This window comes from Monodon monoceros, unplaced genomic scaffold (genome assembly GCF_005190385.1).
Source record: "Monodon monoceros isolate NGI ecotype Baffin Bay Population unplaced genomic scaffold, NGI_Narwhal_1 Super_Scaffold_6, whole genome shotgun sequence".
Classification (NCBI taxonomy): domain Eukaryota; kingdom Metazoa; phylum Chordata; class Mammalia; order Artiodactyla; family Monodontidae; genus Monodon; species Monodon monoceros.
The window spans coordinates 82,009,823-82,032,520 of record NW_021703783.1 but is presented as its reverse complement, the minus strand read 5'-3'; the positions used below and the strand labels follow the sequence as shown (position 1 = coordinate 82,032,520).

General features: G+C 43.9%; 1 protein-coding gene across 1 annotated transcript in view; it reads left to right on the top strand.

The window, feature by feature from the left end:
- PAH (phenylalanine hydroxylase) overlaps positions 1 to 22,698 on the top strand; it is a 70,925-nt gene that overhangs the window by 8,159 nt on the left and 40,068 nt on the right. The window contains exon 3 of the mRNA XM_029204655.1: positions 13,308 to 13,491. Within this exon, the coding sequence (XP_029060488.1) occupies positions 13,308 to 13,491 (184 nt within the window). The remainder of the gene's footprint in view (positions 1 to 13,307; positions 13,492 to 22,698) is intronic.

The window sequence follows — 22,698 nt, the reverse complement described above, 5'->3', positions numbered from 1 at the left end:
GTTTCTGCATGGATACAGAAGGACACCTGTGCTATCCTCTCAGTGTTCCCGAGGCACTCTTTAACTTTTAACTGCAGCACTTATTTGCCTTGTGAAATGTATACATTTCTGTTTGACCCCGAGGATAGTTTCTTCAGGCAAGGAGCCTTGTGTGAGTCATCTTTGTGTCAGACTCAGTTTTTTTGTTTGTTTGTTTTTCTTTTAACATCTTTATTAGAGTATAATTGCTTTACAGTGTTGTGTTAGTTTCTGCTGTATAACAAAGTGAATCAGATATATGCATACGTATATCCCCATATCCCCTCCCTCTTGAGCCTCCCTCCCACCCTCCTTATCCCCCCCACCAGGTGGTCGCAAAGCACTGCGCTGATCTCCCTGTGCCATGCAGCTGCTTCCCACTAGCTATCTATTTTACATTTGGTAGTGTATATATGTCCATGCCACTCTCTCACTTCATCCCAGCTTACCCTTCCCCCTCCCTGTGTCCTCAAGTCCATTCTCTACATCTGCATCTTTATTCCTGTCCTGCCCCTAGGTTCATCAGAACCTTTTTTTTTTTTTAGATTCCATATATATGTGTTAGCATACGGTATTTGTTTTTCTCTTTCTGACTTACTTCACTCTGTATGAGAGACTCTATGTCCATCCACCTCACTACAAATAACTCAGTTTCGTTTCTTTGTACAGCTGAGTAACATTCCGTTGTATATATGTGCCACATCTTCTTTATCCACTCATCTGTTGATGGACACTTAGGTTGCCTCCACGTCCTGACTATTGTAAATAGTGCTGCAATGAACATTGTGGTACATGACTCTTTTTGAATTATGGTTTTCTCAGGGTATATGCCCAGTAGTGGGATTGCTGGCAGACTCAGTTTCAATATATATATTAAATGTTCAACTAAGAGTGAAATTTAATTTAAATATGAGCAAAGGAAATTAGACTTTTCAAAAACACTTTCGGGGGCTTCCATGGTGGCGCAGTGGTTAAGAATTCGCCCGCCAATGCCGGGGACATGGGTTCGAGCCCTGGTCCGGGAAGATCCCACATGCCGCAGAGCAACTAAACCCATGTGCCACAACTGCTGAGCCTGCGCTCTAGAGCCCACGAGTCACAACTACTGAAGCCCGCACACCTAGAGCCCGTGCTCTGCGGCAAGAGAAGCCACCGCAATGAGAAGTCCGCGCACCGCAACGAAGAGTAGCCCCTGCTCGCTGCAACTAGAGAAAGCCTGTGTGCAGCAATAAAGATCCAATGCAGCCAAAATTAATTTTAACAAGAAGGTCTTTAAAAGCAAACAAACAAAAAACAACACTTTTGCCCTGGATTTTAAGAAGGAATATTTTTGAAGCAAGTAATTTTTTACCCCTAGTACTTTAATTAAATTCTACCTGGTGACTGCAATACATAAATAGATGGAGAAGAGACCAATCTCCCAGGCAGAGGAATGCCAAATAATTTAAGTAGATCCTCTGGAGTCAGAGAAGGAGAGCATAGCTCCCCACTCCTTAGGTCTGGGCCATGGAGAGTGACTTGAAGAAATGGCCTTTTACCTCTGTGGCCTTCCTCCCCCAAACCCATAACCCCAGTCTAACCATGAGGAAAACATCAGGCAAACTCCAGTTAAGGGACAGAATACAAAACACTTGACCAGTACTCTTCAAAACTGTCAAGGTCATCAAAAACAAGAAGTGTCTGAGAAGATGTCACAGTGTAAAGGAACCTAAAGGAATATGACAGCTAAACATAATATAGCGTCCTGAGTGGGATTGTAGAGCAGAAAAAGTACATGAGATATAAACTGAAGCAATTCAAATAAAGTATGGTCTTTAGTTTGTGATAAGGTATCAACATTGGTTCATTAATTGTAACACTTGTTCCATACTAATACAAGACATTAATATTAGGGGAAACCGGATATAGAGTGTATGGGAATTCTCTGTACTATCCTCTCAATTTTTTCTGTAAATATAAAATTGATCTAAAAAATAGTCTATTTTAAAGAAATTAAACTTGGATATCCAAAAGGAGGAAGAAAATGTCTGCCTGAATGAGAGCAAGAAATGAGTAGATGAGCAGAAAAGAGAGGCAGAGTGCTGTCTGAATGACAAGCTGGTTGTAAGAAAGAATATATCTGTAAAATATAGGAATGTCACATTCTAGTCTTTGTGTTATACGGTTCATTAGCATTTCCTTGTAAGAGGTCAGGCCTTAGTCAGGGTTAATAAATTAAATAATAGTAAATTAACAAGATGTTTTCAACCTAATAAATAAGCCACAAGTAGCTAAATTACTAGGATGAATGCACCCAAGGAGCATGGACTGTATGTGGGATGGTTGAATCCCAGAGTTCATTGACCTTGACAGGTTGTTTAACATGTGCGCCTTTGTTTACTCACCTATAAAGTAGGGCTAATGATCCATACCTCCCTGGGGCCATGAGATTTTGTGTGCTATGTGAAATGCGTGGTATGACTGAGCCCACAGATGACGCTCATACGATATCTATTCCTTTACTCTTTCCACATGTGTTCTATGAAACCTATCAGAAATCTTTGAGAACATGTGAAGAGGAGAAAGATGACTAGAGACAGTCAAAAGCCTTGATTTAAAAATTTTTTCCCCAAAAAAGTAAAAAAAAAACACCCCAAAACTTAGAATGAATTACTTAGTATATTTTGTGAACATTTATAGCAAATGGCAATGACCAAGAGTCAGGGCAGCGCCATTAAAGAAAAGCAGAGTAGCTTAGTAGAACCAAGGGATTATGGTGGCCACAGTGTGTTTGTGTACTTCATGTCTTTCATGGTATCTGAACGAGATGGAGAAGTAAGTGTTAGATAAAATTACAGACAAACCCTTTAAACTGTGTAGTTGACACTAAACTTCTAGACCATATAAAATGAAATCAAAGGTAATAAATGGCAAAAAAAAGAAAGAAAAAGAAACAGGAAAAACCTAAACTACAACTTTTGGGCAGTGTTTTCTAAGCAATATTCTGTTGAATGCCACAAGTTAGTAGATGTTTTACTAGAGAGTTACAAGGGTAAATATGGCTGGAAAATTCTGCATCTAGATTTTGGAAAGCCATCATGGCTGTGAAAATATTAAAGACGATGGAAAGCCCTGCAGAGTGGAAACCTCTTCAATGCTATCTTACTCAGAATTTCCCAAACATTTTTGGTCATGGAACCTCGTGCAAGAAAGACCTATTACCATTTTGCAGGCACTAGTGTTCCACTGAACTTATGCTATTTTAGAGTTAGGAGCTCCAGACTATCAGTCATAACATAGGTTTGGGACCCTGAGGAGTAGAGCAGCATTGGGATTAAGACTATGTTGTCTGGAACAAAACTGTTTCGGTTGAAAAACCAGTTGTGCCACCTGTGAGCTGGGTCACCTTAGGAAAGTTATTTATCCTCTTGGTGGCTTAGTTTCCTCATTTTTAAAATGAAGGTAATAATAAGCTTGCTTTATAGGGCTGTTGTGAAAATTAAATGAATTAATACATGCAAAGTACTTATTAAAGTATCTGGCACAGAGTAAGAGCTCAATAAATGTTTGCTCTCATTATTTCTATGCACCATAATTTTGGAGAGTCATGGAGCATCAGAGACTCTTAAATTCTTAGCTCTACGAGAAATAGTTAAAGAATTAACGGGGGCTTCCCTGGTGGCGCAGTGGTTGCGGGTCCGCCTGCCGATGCAGGGGACGCGGGTTCGTGCCCCGGTCCGGGAAGATCCCACGTGCTGCGGAGCGGCTGGGCCCGTGAGCCATGGCTGCTGAGCCTGCACATCCGGAGCCTGTGCTCCGCAATGGGAGAGGCCATAGCAGGGAGAGGCCCGCGTACCACAAAAAAAAAAAAAAAAAAAAAGGATTAACGGGACTTCCCTGGTTGTCCGGTGGGTAAGACGCCACACTCCCAATGCAGGGGGCCCAAGTTTGATCCCTGGTCAGGGAACGAGATCCTGCATGCATGCCGCAACTAAGAAGCCCGCATGCCTCAAGTAAGAACTGGTGCAGCCAAAATAAATAAATAATAAATAAATTATTTAATTAATAATTTTTTTCTTTAAAAAAAGGATTAAGTTTAATTGGCTTGAAGAGGGAAGATGGGGTGAGGAAACAATAGGTTCATTCAAATATTTGAAGGGCCATTGTGGAAGAAGAATATTAGTTATTTTTATTACTTCAGTGACAAAAGGGCAAAGCATAGAAATTATAGGAAGCATATTTCAAATCACTTGAAGGAAACATCTCTACTGTAGAAGCGTGCTGGAAGCCATTGATTTCAAGCATTATTACTATCAAAACAGCTAATAAAAGGCAGGGCAGAATCAAAGCAAAAATTATGGTATAAATAAACTTACCTTTCCTTAATAAAGACAGAAGATAAAAATCTATTCCAAGGATTCCCTGTTGTCTAGTGGTTAGGATTTGGGCTTTCACTGCCGTGGCCCAGGTTCAATCCCTGGTGGGGGAACTGAGATCCCGAAAGCTACACAGCATGGCCAAGATAAAAAAAAAAAAAAAAACATTCCAGCTCCTCCAAGATTGGCAATGGAGGAGAAACATTCCCTATGGGAGAATCACCTGCTCCCTGTGAGTCCCTTGCTAAGTACTCCTGCAGTCACCTCCATGATTAATGAGCACTGCCGTCTTTTCCTTAGATGATTAACATCAAAGTCATCATCCCATTAAGGGATGATGTTGCCTGCCAATGGGCTTGTGGTCTACTAGACTTCAGCTAGCAACAACATCAGAATGCAACACAATAGGCTTGATTATTATAATGAAGATACAGATGTGTAGTGTTTACACGTATTGGGTGGGTGGTAGGGACAGTGAAGCAGATGGTTTAGTGAATTGGGCCAAACGATGAGAAACATACCCAACGCTCTATCTGCCAACCCACAAACATCCCACTGTCCTCAGAAGATTCATCTCTCAATTCTCTGCATTTTCCATACCTCTCTTAGTAATGGGCTTAGTAATGGGCTATAAAATTAGAAGCAGGCTCCTGGGGGAAGTTGCAAAGAAGAGGTCTCCCTTCCTCTGCCAGCACTCCGCTAATCGTTTTACCGTGAATTCGCCAGGGGAGGGAACAAGCAAACAGGCAGATATACAGAGATCTAAAGTATCAATACATGGGTGTGTTCAGTTGTCATCATTTAAGTGATGGAGACACACAGGTTCAGACTAAGCAAGCTGCCCAAGACTGGACACTTAGAGGTAAAAACTGCTTCCAAGTTCACCTTCCATTTTCATGGTAGATTGGTCTTTTGAAAACAAATCTATATATTTGTTTATAGTCTAAATGTGATATATACAGTCTATGTTTGTCGCATTCACTTTCTATGTGTGACCTCTGCCCAGATGACCCACGCCTTCCCCTCATCTGATAGTCAATGAGCTCTTATTTTCTCATTTATGCATTCAATTAATGTACTTTGAGTATCGGCTGGGTTTTGTTTGTTTATTTGTTTTTATTGGCGTATAGCTGCTTTACAATGTTGTGTTTCCACTGTACAGCAAAGTGAATCAGCTATGCATATACATATAATCCCCTCTTTTTTGGATTTCCTTCCCACTTAGGTCAGCACAGAGCATCGAGTAGAGTTCCCTGTGCTATACAGTAGGTTCTCATTAGTTATCTCTTTTATACATAGTATCAATAGTGTATATATGTCAGTCCCAATCTCCCAATTCATCCCACCCCTGTTTCCCCCCGGGTGGCCATACATTTGTTCTCTACTCTGTGTCTCTATCTCTGCCTTGCAAATAAGATCATCTATACCATTTTTCTAGGTTCCACATATATGCGTTAATATACAGTATTTGTCTTCCTCTTTCTGACTTACTTCACTCTGTATGACAGTCTCTAGGTATCGGCTGTTGTCAGACCGTATATAGGTGCTGAGGAGACTGCGAAGAGCCAGGCAGTCAGTCTCTGCCCCTTTAGAACGTGGAAGAGCTCAAGTTTCCATGAGCTTTCTTAACCCAGGCTTAGGGAAAAATTGGCCAGGGGAGGTTTCTTGCAGATACAATGTTTAAGCTGAAACCTAGAGGGTTGGCTACGGGAGAGGAAGGGGGGACGTACATTCCAGAATGAAGAAACAGATGACTTGAGTTGAGAGAATAAACAAGTGTCCAGGTCACAGAATCCTCAAATCCCCTCACCATCTACCAACCTCAGTGTTCCTGGAGATAGAGGTGGGATCGCAGAGGGGACATTCGGTCAGATACGAGATGTTTATTACTTTAAAGTTTGGACTTTAAGGCCCTGCCTATGACCCCTGGGTCTGGTGAGCAGGACAGAATCAAGAGTGAATCACAAGGGTTACTTTTGCCCCTTTGGCCTTAGGTCCAGAGCAGTTATGGCAGTAAAATGTTTACAGGGAACGTTCCATCTTTAATCAAAGTAAGAAGAGCCTTGAGTTCCACTGGGGGGAAGAAAGTTCTTACAACCCAGATGACTTTTTCATCTTATTTAACCCCCCAAATATAGATAATGATATAAAGAACGCCCATGTAACTCACTCCCTGCTTAAGAAATACATCATTACAGAAATGACTACAGTCCCTGGGTATCTCTTCCCCATGCATGTCCCTCCTCAGAGGTAGCTGTTAATCTGAATTTGATACATACTATTCCCATGCATCTTTTTTTTTTTTTTTTTTTTTTTTTTGCGTTACGTGGGCCTCTCACTGTTGTGGCCTCTCCCGTTGCGGAGCACAGGCTCCGGACGCACTGGCTCAGCGGCCATGGCTCACGGGCCCAGCCGCTCCGCGGCACGTGGGATCTTCCCGGACCAGGGCACGAACCCATGTCCCCTGCATCGGCAGGCGGACCCTCAACCACTGCGCCACCAGGGAAGCCCCCCATGCATCTTTTTAGACTTTTGTTATACAAACATATCCATTAAGATATATGGCATGGTTTGGCAAGTTTTGTTTTATTTTTTTGAGGTATAATTGATTTACAATGTGTTAATTTCTGGTGTACAGCAAAGTGATTCATTTACATATATAAAAGAATATACAAATGAATAAATATATAAAAAATATATACATTTCTTATTCTTTTCCATTATGGTTTATCACAGGATATTGTATATAGTTCCCTGTGCTATACAGTAGGACCTTGTTGTTTATCCTGCAAGCTTTTAATCTTCATAAAATTGGAATCGTATTATAACCATCCCTCTGCAGTTTTCTTTTTGGGGAGATGGTGGGGAACATTATTTTGATATTGCACATATATTCTTGCTCATTTTCCCATATCTTCCATCGTGTGACCGTATTTCCTATTGGTGGACATTTAGCTAGCTCCCATTATCTGTCCATGCAAATGATGCTACCCTAAACATTTTGTGTAGGTTTGATGATCTAGCTATTGAATAGAAGAACCTCAGATGGAAAACTGGCACTGTTTTCAGCTGCTGACCTGTTCAAAGCTGGGCATATTTGAGAAACAGCAACACGGAGCTGACTTTCTAAATTTTCATCATGAAGTTAGATCCCACGCTGTGAAAATGTAGACAGAGTGCTGTGGTCCATTGATGGCACATGACTTGTGATTGCACATCAGTAGCCTGGACTGAAACAGGCCATGGGGCCATTTTGATTTTCTCTCTCCAGTGGCAAGAAAAGGGAGAAAGGGGAACTTGGGACAAGAAAGCTCTTTTCTCTAAAGCCTTGAAAAGAGCCTGGATTAAGCTGCTAGCCCGGCTCTTCTCCAGGAAGGGGTTCCCTCCGAGTTGGACACAATCCCGACCACATGAAAGGGAGGGTGGGGGAAGAAATAACCTAACAAAGAGGGACAAGACTGAGGGGAGAAAAGACCAAGAGATTACAACAGAGACCCTTCCAGGAGAAGCAAGAGTGGGATCCCAAAAGATGGTCTCCAGGGCGTGAATCCTTCTGAAAGTTCAGCTGGAACCTGCCCAAGAACTCTCCTCCACAGTAGAGTGGGAGATGATCTTGAGCTCCCTCTAGAATTTAATTGTGCTTCTTCTGCTTTCCTGTTCAGCCCAGTGGGTTTAATTTTCAGACTCCTGGTCAGCTAGGGCTGTTGCTGGCCCTCTCGTGAGCAGAGATCAGTAAAAAATATACAGGAAGCCCTGCCTGTACTTCCATGAGACTTATCTTTGTAGTTACCATTTCTCACCCCAAATGTTGACGTAGTCCCCACACTGTTTCTGCCTTTGTCCCACAACAGTCCGTTCTTCTTCTTCTTCTTCTTTTTCTTTTTTTTTGACTGCGCCATGCGGCTTCTGGGATCTTAGTTCTCCGACCAGGGATCGAACCCATGACCCCTGCAGTGGAAGCCCAGAGTCCTAACCACTGGACCGCCAGGGAAGTCCCCAGTCTATTCTTAAAATAGCTGCCAGACTGCTCCTTTGAAAACATGAGTCAAAGGATGTCTCTCTCTCTCTGCCCTATTACCTCTTGTAGTTTCTTAATATCACTCCAAGTGAAAATTAAAGTTAAGATAACGGCCGATAGGTCATTCTTGGTTACTTCTCTGCCTCATGTCCTATTGCCTCCTGCCCCGTGCTCACTCTGCCCCTGTCACGCTGGCCTCGTTGATGGTCCTCAGTCATATTGCACAATGTCTGACCCCAGGACCGTTGCACTTGCTGTTCCCTCATGTCCTACTCCCTCATTGACCTCAGGTCTATGCTTACATGTCACCTGTTTATTGTTTGAGGACTTCCTGACCCCATTGTTTAAATGGCACTTGCATTGAAGCCCTGGAATATTCTGTCCCTCTTTCCTGCTTATTTCTGTCTGTTCCATCTGAAGTCAGTATATTTTATTTATTTATCATAGTCATTGTTTGTCTCTTCCTTCAAGAATGTAAGCTCCAGGAGGACGGAGATTTTTCCTGCTGTTTTGTTTGTTTTTCTTTTTCTTTGTTTTTGCCACGCCATGTGTCATGTGGGATCTTAGTTCCTCGACCAGGGATCGAACTCTCACCCCCTGCATTGGGAGCATGGAGTCTTAACCACTGGGCCACCAGGGAAGTCCCCAGGTTTTTCCGGGTTTGTTCGCTGTTGTAGCCCAGCACCTAGGACAGTGTTTGGCACAAGGAAGGTGTTGGATCGGCTGAGTTATGAAAGCCTCCTGTCCGTTTGCTTGAGACCAATGACGTGGGACATCGTTTGCGACTGTCTTTGATGTTGCCCCCAGAAAGCTCTGAAACAGGCCAGGACATAACTTCATTTGCACTTATGCCAAGGCAACAGCACGTAGGGGGTCCAAGAAACTCCCCCTTTCCAGTCTAGTCTCATCTAACAATATGCTCAGCACTTCCTTCTCCTTTCTAAAACATGCTCTCAGGGAAAAAGCTGAGAAAAGTTTAAGGTAAAGCAAATATGAAAGGGTAAAATGACTCATTAGCTTAATGTGTTTCAATTCCCAGGGAAATGTGTCTCTATACCAGGTTGAGAAAGGTAGTGTATAATGAGTTCTTACTGAGTATCTGTGAGCGAAGCCACAATTGTGCTAGGTACTTTCCCTCTTTTTAATTCTTATTAAGCTGCCAGGTAATATTATGATTTTTATTTTAAACACAGACAAACAAAAGTTGAGAATGGCCAACTAAAGTATCCAAAGGTAGTGAGTAGCAGAACAGAATTTGAACTCAGATTAGTTCCAAAGCTCACATGCTTTTCGCTGTACCATTCTTTCTTCGAGGAATGAAACGGAGGAGGAGAGGAAGGGGCCCTAAGCTGGAGGTCAAGAAAAGGTCCAGAAGCATGAATCTGTTTTCCACAATTCATCATATTCATTCTGTGTATCTATAGCTTCATCCACTTGTGACGAATCCCCTTTTAGGAAGATTTCCTCATGGATGGGAGCAGAAGCGGGTTTCTGGTCAATCCTTGTTCAAGTAGACTGTTCATTCCACTTTGCTTTTCTCTGGTCCCCACACTGTCTGTTCAAGAGTCCTGAGTAATCAAGTTGTTGCTCAGCCATCTTGTACGCAGAAATTAAGTACTGGACAAATTGTGAAATTGTCTTCGGAATGTCTAACTCTAAACCTTTCTTGCCTCTGCTAAGATGTCCACGTGTATTAACACAAAGAATTCTTTCTTTATCCCTCCCCCAAGGTGTGGTGAGTGTGTAGGGGTCAATTTTTAACCTGCATAGAGCCCTTGTTTAAAAATAAAAATTCATTTACTAAAAGGTAACTAAGATCATAATCAGGTTTGGAGGTTCATTTCTAAAGCCTCTCTTAGCCACCAAAGTTATTGGTATCTATCTAACAATCCACACTATCACACTGGAAAAACTCCACTAAGGAAATTTCATGCCAAGCTAGAGAGTTAATTGTTAACAAATTGATTCAAATGGGAAAGAAGTCGTTTAAAAAATTTGGCTGGATATTCTTAGCCAGAAATTTCACTCACATTTCAAAGATATAATTTAATTTTCATTATATGCGTAATATTATAAGACATTTGGCAAATAACTAGAAGATACACATAATCTCGTCATAACTCATCATGACGCATTTCATTCTAGTCTTTTTTTCCTTGGCCTGGGCATACTTTTTTAAAACATATTTTAATGATCACATATCTATATCCACCGTATTTTCCCAAGTGGCTGTCATTACAACCACTTAAGACAGAAAGTTAAATTTTCATTATAAAAGTAATAAGTGTTGTTTTTAGAAAAGTTGAACTGTGATAAAAAAGAAAATAGAAAGGAGACAAAAATCACCCCTAGGCCCATCACCTAGAGACTGTCACTCCCATCCTGGAGTGCTTACTGGCGCTGTGTTTTGTGCATGTGGCTGTTGGTTCCTTTCTAATAGTTGCATAACCTCCACTGAATCAGTACACTGCAGTCCACCTAACCATTCCCCTATTATGGGAATTTAGTCAGCTTACACATTGAGGTAAAAATTTTTCCCATAAGTTAGGTCTCCAGGATTATAAAGACCGAGTCACGGGGCACACATTGTCTTATGGCTATTCCCAAAGTGCGAGTCTTCTCTCTGGAAGTGCTGTCACGTCGGGAGCGGTGGGGTATGGGTGGGGAACATTATCAGCCTGTAGTCTGCCTTGCCAGCCTTTTTTTCACTCTACATCCTTTCTCACCTCCTACGCCACCCGCCCTCCCACACTGTCTCGCAAATAACCATGCCGAAGGTGTGTGCACTCCTGGCTCTTGGCTTTGCTGTTTTCTCTGCTCTACACAAGGCAGAAATTGGTTATCTCTTCATTTGAAGTTTCAACTTAGGTAAATAGCGGGCGGAGCTTAACCATTCTCTATCATCATGAGCCAAGAAGGATGACACTGCTCTTGGCTGCGTTTAGGAGGTCACCTCTGTTTGCGTAAAAAGCTTTGGAGCAACCGCTATCTCTCTGGCCTTCTCTCCTCCACATACTCTGTCTCTAGTCGGGACTCCCACATTGGGTTACCTGGTCAGGGGGTGTGTTCTTTGCAGCTGGTGCCCATAAATAATAGCTCCATCACGTACGCCTGAAAATCATGAGGAAGAAAGAGCAGGAAGGGTGCCTGCGTAGGAATGCTTTTTACTGTGTTTACTATACCCAGAGGTTTCATGGGGGGGGGGGGTTGGCATAATAGCAATAACAACGATAAAAGCTGATATCTGAGGGATGCTCACCGTTCTCTCTGGCAGGAAAGGCTGTGTGGTTAGAAGACCAATGTCTGAGATTAGAGGAAAAGGGCCTCCCTCTCCAGCCACTTTTAACAAAGCATCTTTATCTCTGATTTCATTTTTTACATGTTCCTTAACCTCTTCAGAGGTTTGTTGGGAAGGTCACAGAAAATAATTCTAAACTGTAAAGTGATATTCAAATACAAAAAGGTATTGTTATTGTAAGTACCCCTGTGCTCTTCAACCATATGCCACTAACCATCAAGAAGAAAGATACACTTCTTGAACTACAAGGTCGATGAATTTCATTTCTTTGAAATTATAGAGTTATTCAAGTTAAACATTTTTTTCTGGGTACATTTTGTCCATTTCAATGTTTGGAGCAACCCCCTTTTATTTTTATTTTAATAAAGTAAGGAGGCTTGGTGTTCCTCACAAAGAGCAGTGCTGTCAATGAGATCAGACCTTTGAATAAGTAGCAGATGACTGCCACACATTCAAATTTGAGGACCAATTTAAGTAAATAGTTCCTCTTAAATGACAAACCCCATCATAACTAAAGTACCACCAGCTAAAGACATTGAAGTTGAGACATTTTATTAAGTGAGTATTATTTTTGTGGTATTTAATGAATGCCTGTACATGAGCCTTCCCTTCTCAATGAGGCCTCATGTGTCCGCTCTATTAAATACTGTAATCTCCCTCATTCCATCCCAGGACTGCCCGTTCCCTTCATCCTGCTCTGCTTTGTATTTTTTCCTTAGCCTTTGTCATTATAATCATTATAAAATAATACACAAATCGGTTATCTTTGATGTTTGTTGTTTGTCTCTTCACAACTTGAATGGAAGCTTTATAAAGGAAAATATCTTTGTCTGTTTTGTTCACTGATATATCCCAACCACGTTGCAGAGTGATCAGTACCTAGTAGGTGCTACATATACATTTGTGGCATAACTTGAATGAAAAGTAATTATATAAAAATATGAATGATTTTATACTGGATAATTTTAACTGAGCATTTACTAAGTACCTGGCAATGTGTTTGTATCATCTCATCCAATGTTTCCAACAAATTTACGAAGCGGGTACCATAGTACCACCAAATTACAGGTGGAGAAACTGACGGTTAGAAATGTGAAAGTACATTTTATAAGGTCTCGTAGCCAATATAATTAAGAACTTTGATTTAAACCCAAGAAGCCTGACTCCTGTGGACTCTATTCAAGCAGAACAATGTTGCTTGTATTTATGGATTTATTTATTGAGGTACTATTACTGAGATTCTGTGAGATGTCATTCAGGAAAGGAGGTTTTCCTGTGTAAATATTTTTGGCAACCACTGACCCAATGAAATCTTATGTTTGCAACTCTAAGCCCTGAGCAGATTTCCACGTGATTAGATTCTGTGGCATTTGAACTATCTCCCCCACCTCTTGTGATTAGTTATTTGGTTTTGCAGAAGAAAAGGTAAACAACTTTTGCAGTGTTGAAGACTTTCTTCTATTCTTATATTTAAAAAACAAAAGACAAAAAAAAAAAAAAGAACTACTCTTCCTCATCTCTTCTCCTTTCGTTGTGTTTTGCTCTGGTTTTGAGTGTTTGGTCTGTGTCAGTTCCAGTGACTGCCCCCTTCACATACTCCCTTACACCTGTTTTCTAGGAGAATGATATAAACCTGACCCACATTGAATCAAGACCTTCACGTTTAAAGAAAGATGAGTATGAATTTTTCACCTATCTGGATAAACGCAGCATGCCCGCTCTGGCAAACATCATCAGAATCTTGAGGCATGAAATTGGGGCCACTGTGCACGAGCTTTCCCGGGATAAGAAGAAAGACACAGGTAAGAGACAGCAATGTTGCAACACAGATGACCCTACATTCTCATCATAAAATAATGGCAAAAATAATCTCTACCGGGCTTGCCTGGTGGCGCAATGGTTGAGAGTCCGCCTGCCGATGCAGGGGACACGGGTTTGTTTCCCGGTCCGCGAAGATCCCACATGCCGCGGAGCGGCTGGGCCCGTGAGCCATGGCCGCTGAGCCTGCGCGTCCGGAGCCTATGCTCCGCAACGGGAGAGGCCACAGCAGTGAGAGGCCCGCGTACTACAAATAATAATAATAATAATAATAATCTCTACCCTGGAAGACCAGGATTAAGTGAGAGGATATAGGTTAGGGACTCAGACAGTACCTGGCATATTTAGACATTTAATAAATGTTCTTTTCCCCCTTCCTCAAGATAGCTGTTTCTTATATTAGTTGTCTTCTGCTGCAATTTTCATATATTTCTCATTCGTGGATTATTTTGCTGTCAATTTCGTGATTTCTAGAGGTAGGATGATTAGGGTATCCAGGGTGCTTTCTATATAAATATAATTTCGAGACAAATTCTTTAGTTACCTCCATTTCATCTCATAGCCTCTCCCCAAGTCCTTCTCATGACATGTCAATTCTGGAGCTGGAGCTCCTTGGCTCTGTTCTTAGGTCTTTCACTGTCTCTCTGTCTCTTCCACTAGATTACAAGCTCCTTGTGGGCAGGGAGAGTCTCTTGCCTATGTTAATATCCTCAGAGTTTAGTACAGTGTTTAATATATAGCCCTCAGCAAATGCTTGTGAGTGATGGCTAAACAGAGCAGTTGTCATGACTTGTTCTGCCCCCTTATTTACTTACTGAAATTGCTACTGAGTCCAAACTTGTTCTGCTCGGGTCATGTCAGGCCAATAAATCAGGAGACCAGTTGTTAGGGCAAGGAGTAACGACTTTATTCAGAAAGCCCTCAGACCGAGATGATAGCAGCCTAGTGTCTCAAAGAACCATCTTACCTTATCGAAGAATTCAGGCCTTCTTTGAAACTAAAAAGGTGAAAGAGTTTGTTTGTTGCAAACTTCTTGGTGCAGGAATCCTTTGTTCTTGCAGGTGTCCACATAGGTCAGGTCATGATATTCCTATAAACCTCCAACAAAACAAATACTGTTCTCTGTTCTGCAACTAGTTATCCCTGTATGTATGAACTCTTAAAGGTCAGAGCCCTGAGAATAGGCTATCCTGTATATTTCAGGCTATAGGCAACATTCTTTTACAAAGCGTGCAAAGCCGTCATGACTAACATTCTTTTACAAAACGTGCAAAGCCGTCATGACTAAGCACAAGCAACAGAGTACAAAGGTTAAAGTAAAAGAAACAGCTCTAATATGGAGTCAGATTTGTTCTTCCCTATTACAAAATGTAATTGATGTGCCCTGGAGGGGAGTAGGGCAGTAGAGCGAAGGAATTAGGAGTATGGGCTTGGGGTTGGACAGGCTTCAGTTCAAGTCCTACTTTTTCCACTTATTGGCTTTGAGACCCTTGACAAGTCTCTTTAACTGCTCTGACCTCAATTTTTCATAGGGCTTTTGTGAGGACTAAATGAGATCTTCCATAGTCGGTGCTTAGAACAGTGCCCAGCTGGATAAATGAGAGTATGTGATGGTTGTTAAATCGACGAGCCATGCTAATACGTTATTATTAACTAAAGGCTCTACATTAGGGATCATGCTTTGTATTGTGTAGTTCTGTTGGTTTTGGTAAATGCATAATGTCATGTATCCACCATTACACCTCATGCAGAATGGCTGCAACGCCCTAAAAATGCCCCGTTCTCCCCCTGTTCATCCCTCCCTCCTTATCCCCTCCCCCTGGCAACCACTCATCTTTTTATTGTCTCCATGATTTTGACTTTTCCAGAATGTCATGCATTATGAATATGGAATCATAGAGAATATATCCTTTTTAGGCTGTTTTATTTTTACATTTAGCAAGGTTCCTCCATGCCTTTTTGTGACTCGATAGCTCATTCTTTGTAATTACTGAATAATGTTCCATTGTATAGAGGCACCACATCTTGTTTATCCATGGGTAAGGCTGTTAAACACTCACGTGCAGGTGTTTCTGTGGACGAAAGTTTTCGACTCATTTAAGTTAAATACTTAGAAGTGTGATTGCTGAGATGAACTACTTTTTTCCCATATAATCAAAAATTTTTTTCTACTGTAAAATCAAAAGCTTTTTTTCTCGCCAAAACATTGACGACTAGCTCAAGAGGATTTCAGGCTCTGTACCTGAAAATAGTATGTTAATAGGCAGAGGTGCTTTAAAATGAGACAAGACCCACCTCTTTGCATAGACCATTGAAACATTTTCCAAAAGACACCTCCAAGGCCATCCTAGGAGACCTCCTCTCTTCCTGCTCGTGTCCTCCTGTGGCTGTAACCAAGACAAGGAAGTCCATCCTGGGCTTCTGCCTTGGCCAAGGGTGCACAGCGATGCACGCGGTCTCTGGTCACTGGGGGCGCGTACTTGGAATTCCTCCTCAGATTAACCCTATCTGCCTTCCTTCCTCTTCCACCTCCCAAGTGAGCTGCTGCCCTGATGACGATGGCCTTCTCTCGCTTTTCCGGCCACCTGCTCCCAACAGGAGCCACAGGCCCTCAGGGCAAAGGGTCTGCCGAATCGTGGGTCAAGCTCTGTCTCTGCTCAGAGCAGGTAGAGGGCAGGCCAGCTGGGGCCCTGGGGTAGGAAATCAAGCAACTGACAGGCAGGCAGGCAGCCCCCTGGGGAGGCAGGGAAGATGCACAGAGATCAGCTGAAGGGCTGGCAGCCTGAAAGGGAGGCTCAGAAATAGGATGTGGAAGAACAGTTAGGAGCCCAGACTCCGGAACCAGGATACACACTTGGTGTGACTTTGGGCAAATTACTGATCACCACAGTCTATCACTGTATCACTTGGGAGTACGAGTCTCTGCCTCACAGGATTAATAAAATAACACCAGTGGAGCATTGAGAACAGCACTGAGCATGTTTAAGGGCTTAACAGAAGTTCTCTATTCTTAGCATTATCATCCTTGTTATTATAAATTATGACCTGAGCACGGGAGCCATGAAAAGCCAGCCTGTACGCAGCTACGTTTTCGGAGATTCTGGGAACTAGAAAATAACCTCACAGGTCAGGCGGCCCAGCAGACTCCTTCATTTTTCATCATAAAAAATGGAGGCCGTGACTTGCCTTAAGGCACAGAGTGAGTTCTGTGCAGCTGTGGGCAAGCGGATGCCTAACACTGCTCCGTACCTGGCACCGTGCTTGGAGCTGGAAGGAGAGAGAGCCAGCACGGCCCGTCCCTCGTGAGCTCACAGGCTGGCGAGGATGACAGGACAGCCAGGTGAATACAGAAGAGGGGCGGGCGCTGTGATGGAGACACGTCTGGTGGAACTGGGCCTCTTCTCCACTTTTGACTCTGAGGACCCAGCAAGCGTGAAAGCGAAGAAGCCAACGTTCTGACACAGAGGCACCACGTCATCGGTGTTGGGCTCGTCAGAGGTGGAACGTGACACAGGTTTGATTCCCTGGTGGGGCTCAAAATGGCAGGGCGTTGATGTTTAACGTTGGATTGATACTTTACCCAGTGAGGAAAACACTGCTCAGACTAACCCTTTAAAACAACACGTATTTCTCGACCCTTATTTCTTTGGATGGTTGTGCACTCTGTCCCATATTGGCTGCCACTCCCTGACACGGTTTCCTGACCTTCATGTCCACGTAACGGACCGGCTGATCTCCATGCAGTGATGCTGAAACAGCCCAGTTTTGCACCTGCTGAGAGACACGGGCCCTTTGGGTTTCTGGGGTAGTTTTTGTGAACTGGAATCTGGGCCCAGAAACAGACCTTTTCAGGGGAAACAACCATCCTTTTGCAGAGTTGTTCTTTCCGTTGAACCCCACGGGAGGATGATTAGAAGAAGAAAGGCATCATCATAGATCCGAACCTTTGATTCTTTCACTTGACAAAATGCCCTTTCTATTGAGGGGCTCAGATCTCAGGGGCGAGTCTGACAGCAGGTTGAAGGGGAGAGATCTGAACCCCTCAAATCAATTAGGCTAAACCATTTTCCATTCTAGTTTTCAAACCGTTCAAAAGGCCGTGCGGGTGCTAGAAAATGAAAGTTTTCAGTTTCTTAATTGCTAAAGTTCCCCACCCAAAACAGCTTAAGGGAAGGCTAATTATGGTGACATGTTAAAGAAACCCCAACCTTCTAAAATGCCTCCTAGAGAAGCTGATGGGAGTTTAATAGGATTTTAATCCAGAGAGTCTTTTGAATACTTGAGGTCTATTCTCCGGCTACCCTCTCTCCTGATGACCTCAAATCCTTCTTCAACCCAACATGAAAGAGCATTAATATCTTCCATCGATCAATGTACTAATCCTTTTACCTTTCCCTTTGAGTCTTCTGCATGACATTACATTGAGCGGGGGGAATGGAAAATTCCTACATGGAGCCAGATTGCAGCCAGGAGAAGCAGATGGACAAAATGACTTGGCTAGACAGAGGTGTAGGATCATCACCTTTTGAGAAATTTATCCATTTGGCGTTATTTTCCAAGAGCAGTTGGCCATTGAGTAGATTTCGTTCATGCTGTGGTGGTGATTGTAAGGGTCTTGCTGTGGAAACAAAGGGAGTCCAGACTGCCAGGACAACTGCGATTTTCTGTGGGGAGTAGAAAGGCTATCTATTTATTTATTCATCTCTCTACCTACTACCTATATCTAGCCTAGGGGCTCTTATGATTTTATTTGTCTTCTTATTTGGATTAATTCCTGAAGCAATGATTTAAGTGGAGAAGACAAAGATTTAATTGTGAGACGACAAAGTAGCATCATTATATTTATTCCTTCCCTCGTATATGCCCCTCTCCCCTCCCAGCCCTCTTGAGTTTTTCCCTTTTCTGCTTCAACATTGCTGCCGTGAAAGGCAGTGCCATGATAAGTCTGCAGTTTCAGATCCATCGTGGGAGGAGGAAGGATAGGGTTCCTCGGAGGAGTCTGAAAAGCCCCTGGGATTTTGGGCAAAGTGGTACATGTGTACCTGCATGCATATTTTTTAGGAGAGAAGATTTTCAAAAGGGTCACTGTTCCCAAAGAGTTGAGACCCTGTAGAGAGAAGCTGCTTAGGGCAGGAGGGGGTCCAGATGGTCGGGGGTTTTCCCCATTTCCGTCACCTGTGCCTGCTTTTCCTCTCTCTCTCCCTCTGCTCCTCTGTTCTGTTTCCATCATCTTTCCTTTGTCCCCCTCCTCACTTCCAAACCTCCTCCCACGCATTTCACTCAGCCCCAAGTGTGCCTCAGGGCTGTAGATGTTCGTGGCCCTGGGCCTGCAGGAGACCCAGGGTCGGCATGTTTGTAAAGACACACAGGAATGACTGACAGCCTTTTCCAGTCTACCGGGATGCTTGCTGCCTGTGTTGATGTTGCCGGAAGTCCTCTGGCAGCTGAGGACGGGACTTCCGTTTGCACTCTGCCTCATCGAGACAAGCAGACTCGCAGCTGAGAGGATAAGCCCATTGAGGGGAAGGTGGCATCAACCCTGCAACTGGAAGCCGGTCCAGGGCTTGCTGCTTCGCAATCTGTCAGAGGCAGCTCTGTTCACTGGCAAGGGAAGACCCTGAGTAAATGCTGTGTTTGTAGCCAGTCTGTTTGCCAGGGCGCAGGGCTTCAAGCTGAGGAAGATCATAAGGTTATAAGCAGGCTTTCATTCTAACAGGAATTCCTTATTTGCATGCCAAATCCAAACGATTTTCCCCTTAGGCTGTCTCGTGGAAGCTTCGCCACAGTCAACTCAGATAGCTAGGGCAACAGGTAACATGATGCTCCTCAGCATTAGGAAGTGAGACAGTGGTGCGCTTGAGCCGTGGTGTGGATTTTGGAGTCTTCACTTTTCCAGTTCAGTTCCAGGGCTGTAGTTGTTTTGGCCAAGTTACTCGCCCTCTGTAGGCCTAGCTTTTCTCGTCTGTAAGATGAAGATATCTGTGTGCCATTGAGGTTGTGTGGATTCTGTGATACACTTTGCACAATGTGCCTGGCATAAAGGATCCATGCAAAATGGTCAGTAAACTTGTCCCTGAGTCTTTTCTAAGGACACCCGGTGAATCTTACGGTTGAGGCAAAGCCAGAATCCCTAAACTCCTGATCTTTGGTAAAGAAAGGCTACCATGATGTGCTTTTGGGATTGTGAAAATTACAAATAATTAGACTGAGAACCCCTTTTCTGTCTGTGACAGGTGTGTTCCCTTGACTGAAGGGGTAATAAAGGAATATGAAATGATTTTAACTGAATGTCAAGTTGCCATTCATGCTGGATTGAGGGAGTATCGTAGGAAGTCAAAAAGAGCAATTAGTTTAGAGTCGAGAGGTGGGATTTGGATTCCTATTCTGTACACTGCCAGCTAGGTTTGAATCCCATCTGACTCCCTACCAGCTGGGAGACCTCTTTACCTCTCCTTCCTCACCTGTGAAGTTGACCTAAGACCCACTTGGCCACCTTCTAGGGCTCATGGGGTCTTCGTGCAAGGCACTCTGCGTGTTAGGGTGTTTGATGGGTTGAGTTGAACTTGCTTGAGTTGAACAGGCCCTTGATATTATTCCTCCTTAAGCCTCAATAAGGGAGGAGCTTTATGATCTATAACCTCAGCTTAATGTCAGACTATTTGCCACCACCAGCTCCATCGGGTGGACACACTGACCAGCCTAGTAACACAGAGGGAGTTGGTGGCAGTCACCCCCTCACTGGGGCCAGCCTCACCTCGCAGCCAGGGAGATAACTTCCTCTTTGGGAGGATGTGAGGGGCCCTGGGAATGGTATCTCATTCCCAAAGCTGACTTCCTGTGAACATGGTTTGGACGCTTGACATTATCCACTTGGCCATGTGTTATATTGGAAATAGCACTGGTCTAGGAAACAGCTTCACATTCAGATTTCCTGCTTTTTCCCTCCCTCCTTCCCTTTTCCCCCCTCCCTTTTTTCCTTCTCTTCTTCCTTACCACCCTGACAACATCCATTACCAAAAGCAGTAACCTCTTTCTTGTTTTCATCCTCTTTGAAATATTTGTAGCCTTTGACGCCATTTTCCCCCTAGAATTCTCTTTTTCCTTAGTATTTTATGAATTACGTGGCTCTTACCTATTAAAATCCTGACGATTGGGGTTTTCTTCCTTTTTCTATTACTACTCCTTCTCAAAAACCAGAGTCTGCTTTACCACCTTCTTCTCTTTCATTCACATTTATGCCCTAATTCGGTTGATCATTCATTCATGCAACTCATATTTATTGAGCATCCATTCAGTGGCAGCACACGGAGGGATGCAGTATGGAAAACAACACACGTGGTGCCTTGACTCACATGTCCTATGGTGTAGGAGGTAGTTGCTGTTTGGCCATGTCTATGCAGGAGCAGGGAAGTGGGCGTGTGTCAGGAGCACCTAGGAGATACACTGAAGTCATTCTTGGGCATGGTGGGGAGAGGGGGAGCAGGGCCAAGGAGGGGCTCCTGGAGGGGGACAGACATATGGAAAAGGCTTTAGATGCATTCTGTTTGATCCAATGGAGGTTGACTGTAACTCCAGCTGTAAGTAGCCAGTAGTCAGATCTCAGGGCAATGTGAGCGCTCAGAAAACAGAATTCAGTATTTGGGAATATGGTGGACAACCTGCCAATAGGTAAGTTTATAAGATAAGTGACATCTTAAAAAGGCTATGAGGAGGATAGCTCCAGGTTAGATTGGTGATTGGAATAAATGCCCTTTTCTTTATTCATTATTTCCCTTGTATCTTTCACTCATTCCATCCATTTATTCATTTCCACACCATTTCACTCTTTACTTCCTGCTAGGTTCCTTTTATTCATCTGGTTCTCATTCTCATTTTGACATGTGGACGGAGAGATCAAAGGCTTTGCCTGGGCTGTCAGTGATAAAAGTGGGCCCTGCCCTACCACACCTGCACTCCATCCAGGAGGCAGGGACCAGCTTGGCTCCGTCGGCCAGCGTTTGGGTCACCCGTTCTCGCCAAGACCTTCCTGAAGGGCGTTCCTTCTTCAAAAAAGAAAATAGAAGCTCCTTAAAAGGGAAAACTAACCCCCTCAGAAGTCTTCATCTGTTGTGATCAGCACAGCAAAGGCTTCTCTGCCCAGCTGGAGGCCATAGGAGGCTTCGGAGGGGACATCCAGGAGCCTGGGAAGAAGGGATTTATGGCTCTCCCCGAGACAGCCTGGAGACAGAAGTCTGGGGCAAGCCTGGGTGCCTTGTTGGCGACACCCTGGGGCTGGTGGAGGGAAGGGGTTAGATAGGACCCAGGCTGCACCTTGAACTGCTATAAATTTAATGGGCCAGTTCTGACCCGCTGTTCGGGAAGCAGTCTCCAGCCAGGCCTGGGGGCTGCGGAAGGCTTTTGCTCAGGAGCACCCCTGAGCCAGCCGCCCCTCGGCGCCCAGGCTGAGCGTTGACCCCGACTTAATGAGACCACGACGTGGGTGTCCAGGGCCAGCTCTCCCTCGGGCTGCTTCCCTTGGAGCCAAATCAATATTTATTAATGATCCGCACCCCGCCCCCACCCCGGATGTCTCTTTCTTCACAGAGGGCCTCTGTTGCACCAGCCTGCCCAAGCCATTCATTAACTGCGGAGCCCCGCAGCCTGAGAGCCCGTGGAGGGGCTCACAGGGGCCAGCCCACCGCGGATGTATTTGCAAAGGTCATTAATGAGCTAATCTGATTTAACTTTTCAAAACAGAGGCCTGGGTCGCTGGGGTCAGTCTGGATTCCCGGCTTTGTGAGTGAGACTGGGTGGGAGGGGAAGGGCCTGTGAGTGTCACTGAAGAAGAGAAAGGAAATGTGAAGGTGTCTTTGAGGAACCGAGGACTTAGGTGTTAAATAGTTACCTCCCCTAAAGCCAGGGGGGCTCGGGATGGAAGGTGGTGAGGACCCGAGGCTGTCCTAGGGATTTTCTTCAAGCCCCTCTAAATTCCTGTGTTAGTTTGTCATCTCCTTCCCCTCTCCAGGCAGGAGAACAGAAATCTAAAGTCAAGGGCCGCTCACCTGCACCTTATTCTAAACCAGCCTAGCACAGCTCAGCGCACAAGTTCAGTGCACAAGCTACAGAGTTCGGATTCCCTCCCAGCCGGCGCTGTGATCTTGAACAAGTCGTTTCATCTCTCTTAGCCTCAGTTTGCTCATCAGTGAAGCGGA